General features: G+C 43.4%; 3 protein-coding genes across 3 annotated transcripts; 2 read left to right on the top strand and 1 right to left on the bottom strand.

The window, feature by feature from the left end:
• The first annotated feature begins 1,491 nt into the window (after window positions 1–1,491).
• On the top strand, window positions 1,492–3,004 carry F4817DRAFT_325136 (proteasome). Its single transcript, XM_049301729.1, has 4 exons — window positions 1,492–1,861; window positions 1,925–2,109; window positions 2,170–2,588; window positions 2,644–3,004. The coding sequence occupies exons 1-4, from the start codon at window positions 1,838–1,840 to the stop codon at window positions 2,769–2,771; spliced, it is 756 nt and encodes a 251-aa protein (XP_049162830.1). The 5' UTR covers window positions 1,492–1,837; the 3' UTR covers window positions 2,772–3,004.
• A 221-nt stretch (window positions 3,005–3,225) lies between these two features.
• F4817DRAFT_325138 (nucleotide-diphospho-sugar transferase) lies at window positions 3,226–5,496 on the top strand. Its single transcript, XM_049301730.1, has 4 exons — window positions 3,226–3,579; window positions 3,639–3,695; window positions 3,761–4,930; window positions 4,998–5,496. The coding sequence occupies exons 1-4, from the start codon at window positions 3,514–3,516 to the stop codon at window positions 5,022–5,024; spliced, it is 1,320 nt and encodes a 439-aa protein (XP_049162831.1). The 5' UTR covers window positions 3,226–3,513; the 3' UTR covers window positions 5,025–5,496.
• On the bottom strand, window positions 5,497–7,203 carry F4817DRAFT_325139 (uncharacterized protein). The gene has a single exon (XM_049301731.1). It carries the CDS (start codon window positions 6,563–6,565, stop codon window positions 5,666–5,668), a length of 900 nt encoding a protein of 299 aa, XP_049162832.1. The 5' UTR covers window positions 6,566–7,203; the 3' UTR covers window positions 5,497–5,665.
• Between the last annotated feature and the right edge of the window lie 5,191 nt (window positions 7,204–12,394).

Consider the following 12,394-nt stretch of genomic DNA (forward strand, 5'->3'; position numbering starts at 1 on the left):
TTTGGCGCTTTTTTTTCCCAAAGCTATGCCGCCCATTTTTTTTTTTTTTTTTTTTTTTTTTGCCCCCCCCCCTTTTGGCCCTTAATCCCCTTTTGGCCCCCACCTTTTATAACAAAATTTCGAGACGGATTAGGAGCTTGCGACTGTCCGTCGATGAAATTTTATTTATATTTACGTGTTTACATTTATAACCACGTATAAAATAATTTTTTTTTTTTATTTAAAATTAATAATTTAATTATTTAAACTTTTTTATTATTTTATATATTTATATAACATTACGTTATAATATTATAAACTTTAACGTTTAAATTAATAATATATTTTTAAAAACGTTATAATTAATATTATAATTAATGTTATAACCGGTGTATTACGGTTAATTATTAATTTAAAACGTTTAAAACGCGTATATTTATTAATAATAAAATTAATAAATATTTTAAATTAATTAAAATTTATTTTAAATGCGTTAATATTATTATTATTTTTAATGTTAAATAATAATTATAATAAAAATTACCCGAATTATTTTAAATTAAAGATTTAAAATTATTTTTAAAATTATATTAAAGTTATAATTAATTAAAAAGTTATATGGTTAAAAAAAGTATAATTATATAAATAATTTTAAATTTATAATTTAAATTTATTAAAATAATTTATTATTTATATATTTAATTACTTTTATTTTATAAATCGTAAATTAAATAAAACATAATATTTATTACATTTATTTTATTATAAAATACGTAAAATAATAAAATAATAATAATTTAATATTTTAAATATTTATTATAACGGGAAAATATAATAAAACTTAACCGTTATAATATTAAAATGTTTAAAGTTTATAATGTTTTTTAATCATTATATAATGTTTAATTTTTGCGTAATGGTTGTAAAAAATGTAACGTTAATAATATTAATGGGACACCGGTCATGTGACCATGTCACATGACTAAGGTTGTGCCCATACACACCGTTTAAAAATTAACCTATACACATGTAAATAAATATTCCCCATTTAATAAATCTCCCACTTTTTTTTACTTAATTAAATATAATTAATTAAACCATTTTATTCGAATTACCTTGTTATTTCTTACCTTTCGTATTACGTAATACACGGTAATATTGTTACCATTTTAACAATTAAATTATGTTTTTTATATATAAAGTTTAAATTTTACATAATTAATAAAGTAAAATGGTATAATGGTAAATGTTACGTTTCGGAAATTATTTAAAAAAAAAAAAAAGTAATTTTTTTGATTTTTTTGATTTTTTTTAAAATATTAATTATTGTTAATATTATTAACATTATACTTTTTTTAAGCATTGCGTAAAAATCAAACATTATGCAATATTGACTTTTAATTAAGGAACATTATAAAATCTAACCACTTTATATGCAACAATACGTATTTATAAACAGGTAATCCCGGTACGGTAGATACAAAGTACCTCATAGTAGCTACAACCACTGAAGCACCAGCCACAGAGGTAGCTTCAGCAGCAATCTGAGGCGTCAGGTAGCCGCACACACGTAGATTAGGTACCTAGATACCTAAGCCTTATGGGTCAGTGCTTTCAAGTTATTCTCATTGTACGCGTCGGAGCTCTTGCCTAGCTGTTAGCCTTAGTTCAATAGCCCCCAGCCTTTCCTAGAAACATTATCAATTCGTGGTAGCATCCAACGTCGGAGCTTTGATACTTAATACAAACACCACTAATCCGACTTCTACCAACAACGAACTGGCCTTCGTCAGCTCACCTTATTTTCAAGGCTAGGAATAAAATTCTATTCTTGATTTTCACGGCCAGATTCCCCACCATGTCTCGCCGCTACGATTCTCGAGTAAGCTCAAGAGCTACCTATCCCTAATAACATTCTATGCGCAGAGGCTCACATCTCGATTAGACCACTATCTTCTCGCCTGAGGGTCGCTTGTATCAGGTCGAATATGCGCTCGAAGCTATATCCCACGCCGGAACTGCGATCGGAATCCTCGCCAAAGATGGCATCGTCTTGGCCGCAGAGCGCAAGGTTACGTCGAAGCTATTAGAGCAAGATACCTCAGCGGAGAAGCTCTACATTTTGAACGAGTGCGTAGTGGGATCACAGCTATATATCTAGGTTGACCTGTGGAAGCTAACGGGTTACAGCAACATGATCTGCGCGGTTGCAGGCATGACAGCCGATGCAAACATCCTCATCAACTATGCCCGACAAGCCGCTCAACGGTATCTCCTAACCTACAACGAAGACATTCCATGCGAACAGCTAGTGCGAAGACTATGCGATCTTAAGCAGGGATACACCCAACACGGTGGACTACGACCGTTTGGCGTATCATTCATCTATGCGGGATGGGATCCCCAGCGACAATTCCAACTTTACCTGAGCAACCCATCGGGTAACTATGGCGGTTGGAAGGCGACAAGTGCCGGTGCCAACAATGCAAGCGCCTCAAGCTTATTGAAGCAAGACTATAAGGAGGATTGCACATTGAAGGAGGCCTGCGGTATGGCAGTCAAGGTGCTAAGCAAGACTATGGACTCAACCAAGCTAAGCAGTGAGAAGAGTGAGTTCTCCGTAGGAATCAAATCATGTTCGACAATACTAACATGGCTTTCTAGTCGAGTTCGCAACGGTGGGACAGACCAAGGACGGTAAGATCTACCACCGACTTTGGAGTGCGGATGAGATCACTGCGCTCTTAAAGGAGCACGACCTAGCAAAGGATGAGAGCGCGGAAGATAAATGAGCCAGATTTTTTTATAGATCATAGACCCCGTAGGTCTTAAAGGTGCCCGGGGTCGACCATGGATCAATACCAAATCATAGGAGCATTAGCTGATTTTGAGGTTGGTATATCGCCATACCCGAATCAACATGATCAACCGTTTTTTGCACCACGGTATTGAGTTTCAGTTGTTCTGAGGTTGAGCACCTGGAAGAGATAGATACATGAATAAAACTATGTCAAAGACTTCTAAACCAACACAGCCTCCACGACTCCTCCGTGCCTGAGGTCAATATGATATTAAGCCCGAAACTCCTTTCTGCCAGTACATGTAGTGATGTTAGATATCGGGCACTATGTGCAAGGTACATGTAGCTAAGGTATAGAAGTATCAAGTACCTAACGTACCTATCTAGTAATCGGTCGTAAAGTTAATCCCTCCGACCCGGACCCCAAAAATCCCCTGAAGGTCCCAAAGCCAATTAGTGCCTCCACATGTCGCACGCATGTCAGTACCTAAAAGCCATGAATTGAATCCTTGTTAGCTGCATGAACCCAAGAATTTCAGGTCAAGTCAGGTCAGGTCAGGGGGCTAGACAACACCTAACAACACCTAACCTTTCCTGCCCCGCCAAATAAAAACATCTTGGGCTAACTTGTGTCGTTGCATTTCAAGGCTTCAAACTTCCCTTATCCAAACTAAGCCTGTACCTGAATCCGAGCTGCACTTTATTATTATATACCTACACATCTATCGGTCATCATGCTTCAGGTTCCGATTCGAGAAAAAGCCAATGGTCCCAGTAAGGGTACCAAAGCTGTTATCCTAGTATTATACACCCCACCTCTTATACGATAACTTGCACTAATCACAACTGTTCACTACAGGTTGGCGGTCCTTCTAGAGGAACCCGGTTTCGCCCTCTGTCGCTCGATGTCCCCAAGGTCTGCACATTGACCATCCCTTAAAAAACATATTACCCTTGCCATACTAACAAACGGTATAATAGCCTTTGTTCGACGTTGCTGGCCATCCTATCATCTGGCACTGCTTGACCGCCATTGCGAAAGTGCCCTCCATTCAGGAGGTTGTTATGATTGGCTACTATGACGAATCCGTATTCAAAGACTTCATCAAGGAAGCTGCCTCGGAATTCCCCAATCTCCCTATCAAATACCTACGAGAATACCAAGCGCTAGGTACAGCAGGTGGCTTATACCATTTCCGAGATGCTATCCTCAAGGGTCGACCCGAGCGCATATTCGTTCTCAACTCGGACGTGTGCTGTTCTTTCCCCCTCAACGAGATGGAGAAGCTATTCGACGACAAGGATGCCGAAGCTGTCATTCTAGGCACACGGGTTAGTGAGGATGCTGCGACCAACTTTGGTTGTATCGTATCGGATCAGCACTCTCGTCGTGTGCTACACTACGTCGAGAAGCCCGAAAGCCACATATCAAATCTCATCAACTGTGGTGTCTACCTGTTCAGTGTCGACGCCATCTTCCCGAGCATCAAGACCGCTATTAAGCGAAGAACCGACCGACCTCGACTGGTGTCGTATCCCTCATCCGAGAACCTCGAGTCAAGCTTCATGGCCGACGATGATGAAGAGCGCAAGAATGAAGTCATCCGCCTAGAACAAGACATCCTGAGCGATCTCGCCGACAGCAAGCAATTCTTCGTCTATGAGACCAAGGACTTCTGGCGCCAGATCAAGACGGCTGGATCCGCCGTCCCAGCTAATGCGCTATACCTGCAGAAGGCCTACCAAACCGAGTCGAACGAACTTGCGAAGCCTTCTCCTAACGTCATACCGCCTGTCTTCATCCACCCCTCCGCGCACGTTGACCCCACTGCTAAGCTTGGACCTAATGTCTCTATCGGACCCCGGGCGGTCATCGGACCTGGCGCAAGAGTCAAGGAGTCTATTGTCCTCGAGGACGCAGAAATTAAGCATGACGCTTGCGTGTTGTACTCAATCGTCGGCTGGAATAGCCGAATTGGTGCTTGGGCTCGTGTAGAAGGCACACCCACACCAGTCACAAGCCATTCCACCAGCATTATCAAGAACGGTGTAAAGGTGCAAAGCATCACCATTCTAGGAAAGGAATGCGGGGTTGGTGACGAAGTTCGCGTACAAAACTGTGTCTGTTTGCCTTTTAAGGAGTTGAAAAGGGTATGTCATACAAGTCTATCTCGAATATTAAAGCTGCTATATGGTATCAAGCTAACAAACTGAATAGGATGTCGCTAATGAAGTCATCATGTAAGGACGGTTACTACGGTAAAGCAAACTACCTACAGCCTCTCTTCTCCTTATAACGTCAGGGAACACGGGTCGTTCTCAGTTCGGTGTAATGGTCTTAAAAAAACCTACTATGATACCTTTGGCGCGACGCACTAGCCAGCCAGATAGTCGAGAAGTTATATAATTGGCAATGTTTCTGTTTTCGATTGTCGTTTTAGCTTCTTCTCTTTGCTCTGTCGATGTAGAACTACGACTCTGAATTTGGGTTTCACAATACAACTCCTACAACGTGATAACCTGTTCGTGCCGCACTAAAAAAAATATCATATAAGCTGTCATGCTCCCATGTTACTGATAGATACTAGTATAGAAAGATATCTTCGCCCACAAGATTGGTGTGGCAGCATAAATTTCTAGCAATGAGGCCATAAGGGTGAAGTAGGTAAGTATGTAGCTCACGTTCAAATCAACAGCATCCAAAGCCAACACACATAGACCATATGCGAGAACAAATGATATTAGTACCGAACTATTTGGCGCAACGAACTAACCTGTGGACTCAGTCCACGAGACGAATATAAGTACAAGAAGTAGCGCTCAAGAAGGTAAGAATATGCGCAGTCCTGGCGACTTTCAAGGAATACGTCTCTCTCGGAATCATCCCTACCGATACGCGAATATTGTGCTCTCTGTTTCGCCTGTAACCTCGGTGCGTCTGTCGTACTCCGGCTTCGTATTTGGCGGTGCGAAGAGCGGCCTAGGACCCCCTGCGAGAACGCCCCCGGCGACGGAGGGCTGAGACTGTCTCCATGGATGCGAGTCTCGCCATGTCGGTGGATCTTCTTGCCACGGCGGCGTCGCCATCCATTCTCCGCTTGGCGGGCGGACATTACCGGCGTCGCTACCGCTTCTCAGGTGTGCTTGTTCCATCATCGGGGGTGCTGGAGGAGGCGGCGGCCGCGGCGGTGGTGGTAGCGGCATGCTTATTTGGGACATGTGTTCTTGGTGGGACCTTGCGAGTTCCTCGTCCCGTAATGCATTCATTTCTTCCTGTGCCATCCGCGCTCTCCTCCGCCGTCGACAGAAGAAAAATGCTAGGCCAAATATGGCGAGGACGCCTACTGCTGACCAGACGCCGATGGCTACCCTGGCTCCTACGCTTAGACTCCCCGGAGGCTCGGTGGTCCCGATTGCTGGTCGTCCCGCGGGGCCGAGGGCGATGCCGGCTTGGGCTGGGTCTGATATGCTGGGGGCATCATCCTCCTCCTCCTCTTTCTCCTCTTTCTCCCCTTCCTCCTTAGAATCGCTAGATCCCGATGATTCGCTATCTGACGACTCTTCGCCCTCCTCCTCTTCTTCTTCTTTTTCGTCTTCTTTCTCCTCCTCGGGTGCGGGCGCCTGTCTCCTCGAAGTATTTATAACCCTGTGTCTCCGGAGGAAGTTATTAAGTGCCTCCTCCGGCAACGAGACCTCGCTGGCGCTGGTACCCTGGATCCAGGCGGCAGTGCTAACGAAGGTCGCAACGCGCACTGCGCTGATAGCCTTGGGGAACTTATAAGGCATTATGTGTAGGTAGTTAAAGTAAAAAGAAAAGAAACGAATGGAACTGTCGTCGAGACAAGTAAGCCGGTCCCGCGTCCTCTTGGTGTTCTTGGCTCGATTGATACTTTACTACACGTGGTTCCACCAGGGACTAACACCGTAGTATAGTCGATCGATGATGGGAGGAGAGATCGTGCTTCGACGACTGGGGATCGCGAATGTCGATGAGCAACTACCCTTCAACTCGTCCTGAAGGTATGGGTGTTGGGTCGCCAAGGAGCATTAGATCAAGAAGAAAGGGACGGACGGTCTTGGGGGAAGATCAATAGTAGGTATATACATATTACTAACTAGAAACCCGGAAGCGGTAATTAGACACACGACAGTAGACGATCGACATCTCTTCTATGGGTACCATGTCGCGACCAAACCAAGTTTAGAATATATTAGAGCTATTACGATGGGGGAGTACCCTACCTTGTGCTTAGGTGCTTTGGTCTCGAATTGTGCGTAGAGTCGTAGTGGAACTCCGGGGTTGACGATGAGATGAAACGAGATCCCAATGCCAAGAGTATCAACGTCCTCTTGGCGAGCCGCATCACTTTGCTTGGCTTTGGTCCAGCTCTATCAAATTCTCTACCGATTTTAGTTCAACTAATTTCCGACTGGAAGATAAGTGGCCTCGCGGAAGCCAAGCCTTATCCTAGACGAGGTCATACGGCTGTCGTCACGAAAGATTCAATCAGTTAGCGCCGGCGACGATCACTTCACGAAACAAATACGCGTGCCTCGTCATCAAATGTTTCAACCTTACCAACTATCCCTTCACCCTCCTTTCCTTTACATTGATAGGGCAGACTCATGTATGAAAGTTTCGAGAAGGACAAGCTTCTAGCTTATATCTAAGGGGTCCGTACAAATAGCCACAAAATTCGAGATAGATATCGGTGTTGAACTAGGTAGGTCCTAATCAAGCTTACCATACCCACTCCTGTCACAGTCGGTAGATGTTAGAGCATGTTGAATTCTAACTTGGCTCTCTAGTTCTACCCAATAACGCTTCGTCGGATCCGAATACCGGTTTGATACGCCTCGTTGCACCCTTCGAACACTGCCCGGGAACACACATATGTCATTCAAGACCGCATTGACCAATTTAGGAGCCATACACTAATATGACCCGTCCTTTCTAGAAACATGTTAAATACCAAAGCTTTCGTATTTATTAGGAGACTATTTTTAATACTATCTTTTTCTTAGCTGAAGCGCAATATCCCAAAGACGTAATTAGGCGTGTCAAATCGTGCTAATAAGAAACGAGTCGATTTGGTTACTCTAACTAATCTAGTCACTCGGTCATCGCTAGTTCTAGGTTAGGAGTTTCCAATTCCAGTTCATACCAAAGGAGATGGCCCTTGTGTTCGCTTATTTTATATCTGCGTATTACATGTTTAATGATTACCTACCTAGGTACCTGTCTCTAGAGTCTAAGGTTACCTCGATCTCAACCCCGGGTTAGGCATTAGTGACCAGGCAGCATATCCAGTGCCTTTTTCACAACGACTAGAGGTCTCCTCGTATTTACCTATCATTAAATACTCGTGCGATGCCTTTAAAGTACATGGGTGCTCATTGTACATGATGTCAGTTCTCGCCGAAATCTAAGTCCATCGCATGGCTTATCCGATTAACTACGAAGAATATGTTGTAAGAATATTGGCCCTATACTAGTAGGTAAGGGGGCATTCCCTAGTGTATATCATATTTACTTCCATCGTATATCTTGCTATCACAAGTCTTGGGCATGTCTTAAGAATATAGATTACAACTAACCCATACGGCTTCCTTCGTCACCTCTCATTACTACGTCTTCTACAAGTTCCTAACCTTCTAGACTTATAAAGCAGTATGAGGTAATTTCGCTCTACCTTGTGATAGCAATGATCAGATAAAATTGCAACCTACCCTCCATTGTTATAGTGTCACAGTTTAGCTTTTGCCATGAAATTCCAGGAGTGCTGCTTACCCAGCTTATTCCTCATTTAGGCGACGTGATAGGTTTACAAGTAGAAGGCCCTGCGAGGTTTACCTAGTGAACTTAAAAGGAAAATTGCCGCTATATCGTTACCACTTTCAAGTTAAGACACGGCTTACCAGACGATGTTGTCAAGGATGTGGAAATAAAACAGCATATTCTCCTCGTCTATATTAAGGATAGGGCTGTCCATAATTTTATTAAAGGATTTGACACTACCCTCTGGCGGTACAAAAGACGTTTAAGGGAAACTTATTTCTTTAGAATACCTCTATTAGCTTCTAGCAGCGAATATCTCACGATAATATCCCTATGAGAGGAAGTCTGCATGAGTTGAAAAACGTAACATAAAATGGGCAAGTATCTGGGTAACCCAACTGTATCCGGATCAACTGATGCGGGTTATCGCATAGCAAACGTTCCTAATGCACCGTATCCAGGTGATAAAGTGGTATCCAGGCAGCTGTAAGAGGGGTGCCGCACTTCGATGACAACGCCGTCGCTAGGCATCTACAATGTACCTACCTACCTACACATAATAGACTTATAAGACCCACTAAGAGGTTCTTCCATCACCCCGGATCCGAAACCCAAGGTCAAAATGGCAATTGGCTTAGCGGTTAAGGTGATGAAAGGATAGAAATAACCCCTCGAAGGGTTTTTCATAGGACTTGCACTTCGGACCTAGCAGGGCTACGAGGAGGTCAACTCGTGTTGGTACGAATGCGACAGAATGGTGGGCAACTCCGAACTTTTTTGTACTTTTTTATTTTCATTTTAGCTTTTTAGCTTTTTTTCGTGAAGACCATTTATATTCTTTTAATCTTCAAAACGTAGTGTTCATTTGGCACGATATTTACCCAAGACTTACGCCAGCAGTTCCTTACCCCTTAACTCTCTACATTTTATCTAGGTAGATTACCAAACACTGCGTCCTTTCCACGAGACACAATACCAGAAGCCCTTGCGTAGTAGAAATTGAAAAAAGAAAACAGCTTCTAAAACTAATAAAATTGCTCGTATGATCAAAAACCTTAAGATACCCTACGACATGCACTTCCCCCTTGGTTTTATGATCACCCAAACCGTATATTTCTTATCTACTGTTTCCATTTTCCCCTACATTTCTGTCTATAAAGAAGTGGGTGTATTTGAAAGCAGCAGAATCGAATAATGCCAAGGGCCAGCTACTTTTAGTAATAGGTGCGCAAGGGTATCGGTGGGCATCATGGTAGCGTCCGAATGCATCAAGCCTAGCGGTCTAAACTATTTAAAATTCTACCAAGATACGTCGCGTGGTCTAGATGGTTCTTTTCAAGAAGAATATAATAGCTTAGGTGTGTGGTTATGGAGGTAATAAATACCAAAGTGAAAGGTCTCGATGACAGATCACCGCGCATGTCAATATTCACATTTCGAGAGTTCTAAGTCGTGATTGAAACCATACGTGGATACTATATGTCAAATTAATACCCGTAAAGTGAATCAAAGGGACCACGGTCTATTATTAACTAAAGGGCTATATACATTAGAGGACCTAGAAAAGGTGTATTCCTATCCATGTACAACTGTAGGTCGGCATATGATACAGCATTGATATATGAGTTATCGATCTTTCAACCTTGCCAATTAATATATTCTGGACTGTGCATGGCTATTTTGAGCAGTGGGTGTTACTATGCGCACCTACGTATTTCTGAGGTTGAGTTGGCATGGATAATGGATGAAGGTAAGTAAAGTGTAAAAGCTGTTCCTCTATTTTGAATATTGAATACGGCCCGTGGTACTATAATAACCGACCCCATACTACATAGAAAGACAAAGCACAATGTGTAACTGTATAAAGAGTGTGGCTATGAAATGCTATAGACTTTAATTCCCAAGTACAATACTATAAAGTAAGGTAGCCCCCATCGACTAGCGACTATATGATCCCTGGATATAGTCAAATGGAGTGATAAGATCCCTGCAGCCCGTATTCCGAAGCCGTAGGCTCGGCGCGGAGCCGGGTAGGGGATCCCAGTCGCCACGCGGTGCTAGTCGCTAAGGCCGGGACCGCCCCCGTGGTACAGGCATATTGTACATGAATAAACACGTGTTACGGTACATGCATGCCCTGGGCGCAGTCCCACGCCCTTCAGCCTTTCAGCTGTGGCTATTATTGGGGGTGTGGTATTGCTCGACTTATATAGTATAAACCGGGAAATGGGTGTATATTCTAAGATGCAAGTACGACATCAGGCTTATGCCAAGGAGGACGGGGTCAGAAGAGAAAGAGATAGAATGGGGGAAAAGGGACCCCCCTACTAGTAAATCCCACGACTATTCGCCGTAACCTCCCGATGCGACAGGTTCGCCGTGGGTATCCGTCACGTCATGGAAGAGATGAACTAATAGATGGCTCCGTTCTGTTATTTGCGGTGGTGAGAGTGCAGCCAACTGAGTCACGTTCCCGGGCGCGTGCTACGTAAACGCTGCGAGTATCCGATATCAGCTAGCCCGTGGCAATATCTCAAAATACCCACGGCCTATCGAACAGGTTCGAAGAGAGAGACATCAAGTTTACTAGGAATTAGGCAGCGCCGCTAAGTAATAGCTTCATTCTGTCCAGGTCAGGTGAGGCAGAAGCAATATGTACGCTTTTCTAAACTTGTCCCGTAGAATGAGGGCTGGAAGAGGGGTTGGTAGTATCGCGATAGCAAGTAAGGCTATGACACACATACGAAGTCAGGTGAGATTACACTGCATGCAACATAGGTAACCTGGTTATATACCTAGGGGCGTACAAGGGAACTAGGGTTCTAAGGCAGCCTGGATATCTATAGCATCTTACAAATAGTCTCAGGGGGATAGGGGAACACCCGTTTGTGATACCTCCACCTCGGGCCGATACGTATAGCATTGCTCCCTAATGTGCCTTAAGGACTTTGCGATATGTATGAGGTTCTAAAAATGAATGGGATTTACACATCTAGACTCGTCTTTGGAGGGGAGAAGAGGGGTTGGGTTAGGTTGGGTTGGGTTGGCAAGTTCTTAACTCCCTACCCTATCGATAAAGGGACAAAGGTGAAAAGGGGGGAAGCAAGTGACTGGTACGATACGCGAGTAGGATGAGTATAGGTCGATAAATTAATCATAGGTTAGGTACCTATTAACCTAGACACTTTACTTTCCGTTGTGTCTTGGTGCAGGCTGTGCTTGTGTGACTATAACCCTACGTACAGATGATGATGAGGAGGATGTTTATTTTGTTGGCGGGGGTCTCTGCCCCTCTACTACGTATGACTTGCATAGACGCCGGTATCCCCTAAGCCAAGTCTTCGAGAAGTCGAGGAATTCCACGCCTGCCCACGTCAATTGCAGCAAGGAGACATGTATAACACGTCAATTAGATAAGGCACTGTACCTAAAGACCAGTTATTACTATCAATCAATCTATCTTCACGCCAATGGATTTATCCATCGAATGATTCTAGGTGGTGGCAATGTTATGCAGCTGTCTGCCTGATGGTCTCGTGTAGTACACGAACTTGATCATCTATACACACTCACATGTATACGGACGTTCCTGGCTAGAAGGCCACTATTACGAATTATAGACGGGAACTAGGTAATTAATGCAAAGATACGAAATGCCGCTATCAATGTGTTTGCTTGGCTGTTTATCGTCCGACACTGGGAGAGGGGAGCCGGTCGATCTGTTAGACAGAGTACGGGGCCGCGCATATGCTCGCTGCGTACTAAGCCTTACGAGATGTGTATGTATTGTACATACTAAGGGTGTGTTTCCGAATGCAAGAAAGGGAGATGGCATA

This window comes from Daldinia loculata, assembly GCF_022478755.1.
Source record: "Daldinia loculata strain CBS 113971 unplaced genomic scaffold F4817scaffold_4, whole genome shotgun sequence".
Taxonomy (NCBI): domain Eukaryota; kingdom Fungi; phylum Ascomycota; class Sordariomycetes; order Xylariales; family Hypoxylaceae; genus Daldinia; species Daldinia loculata.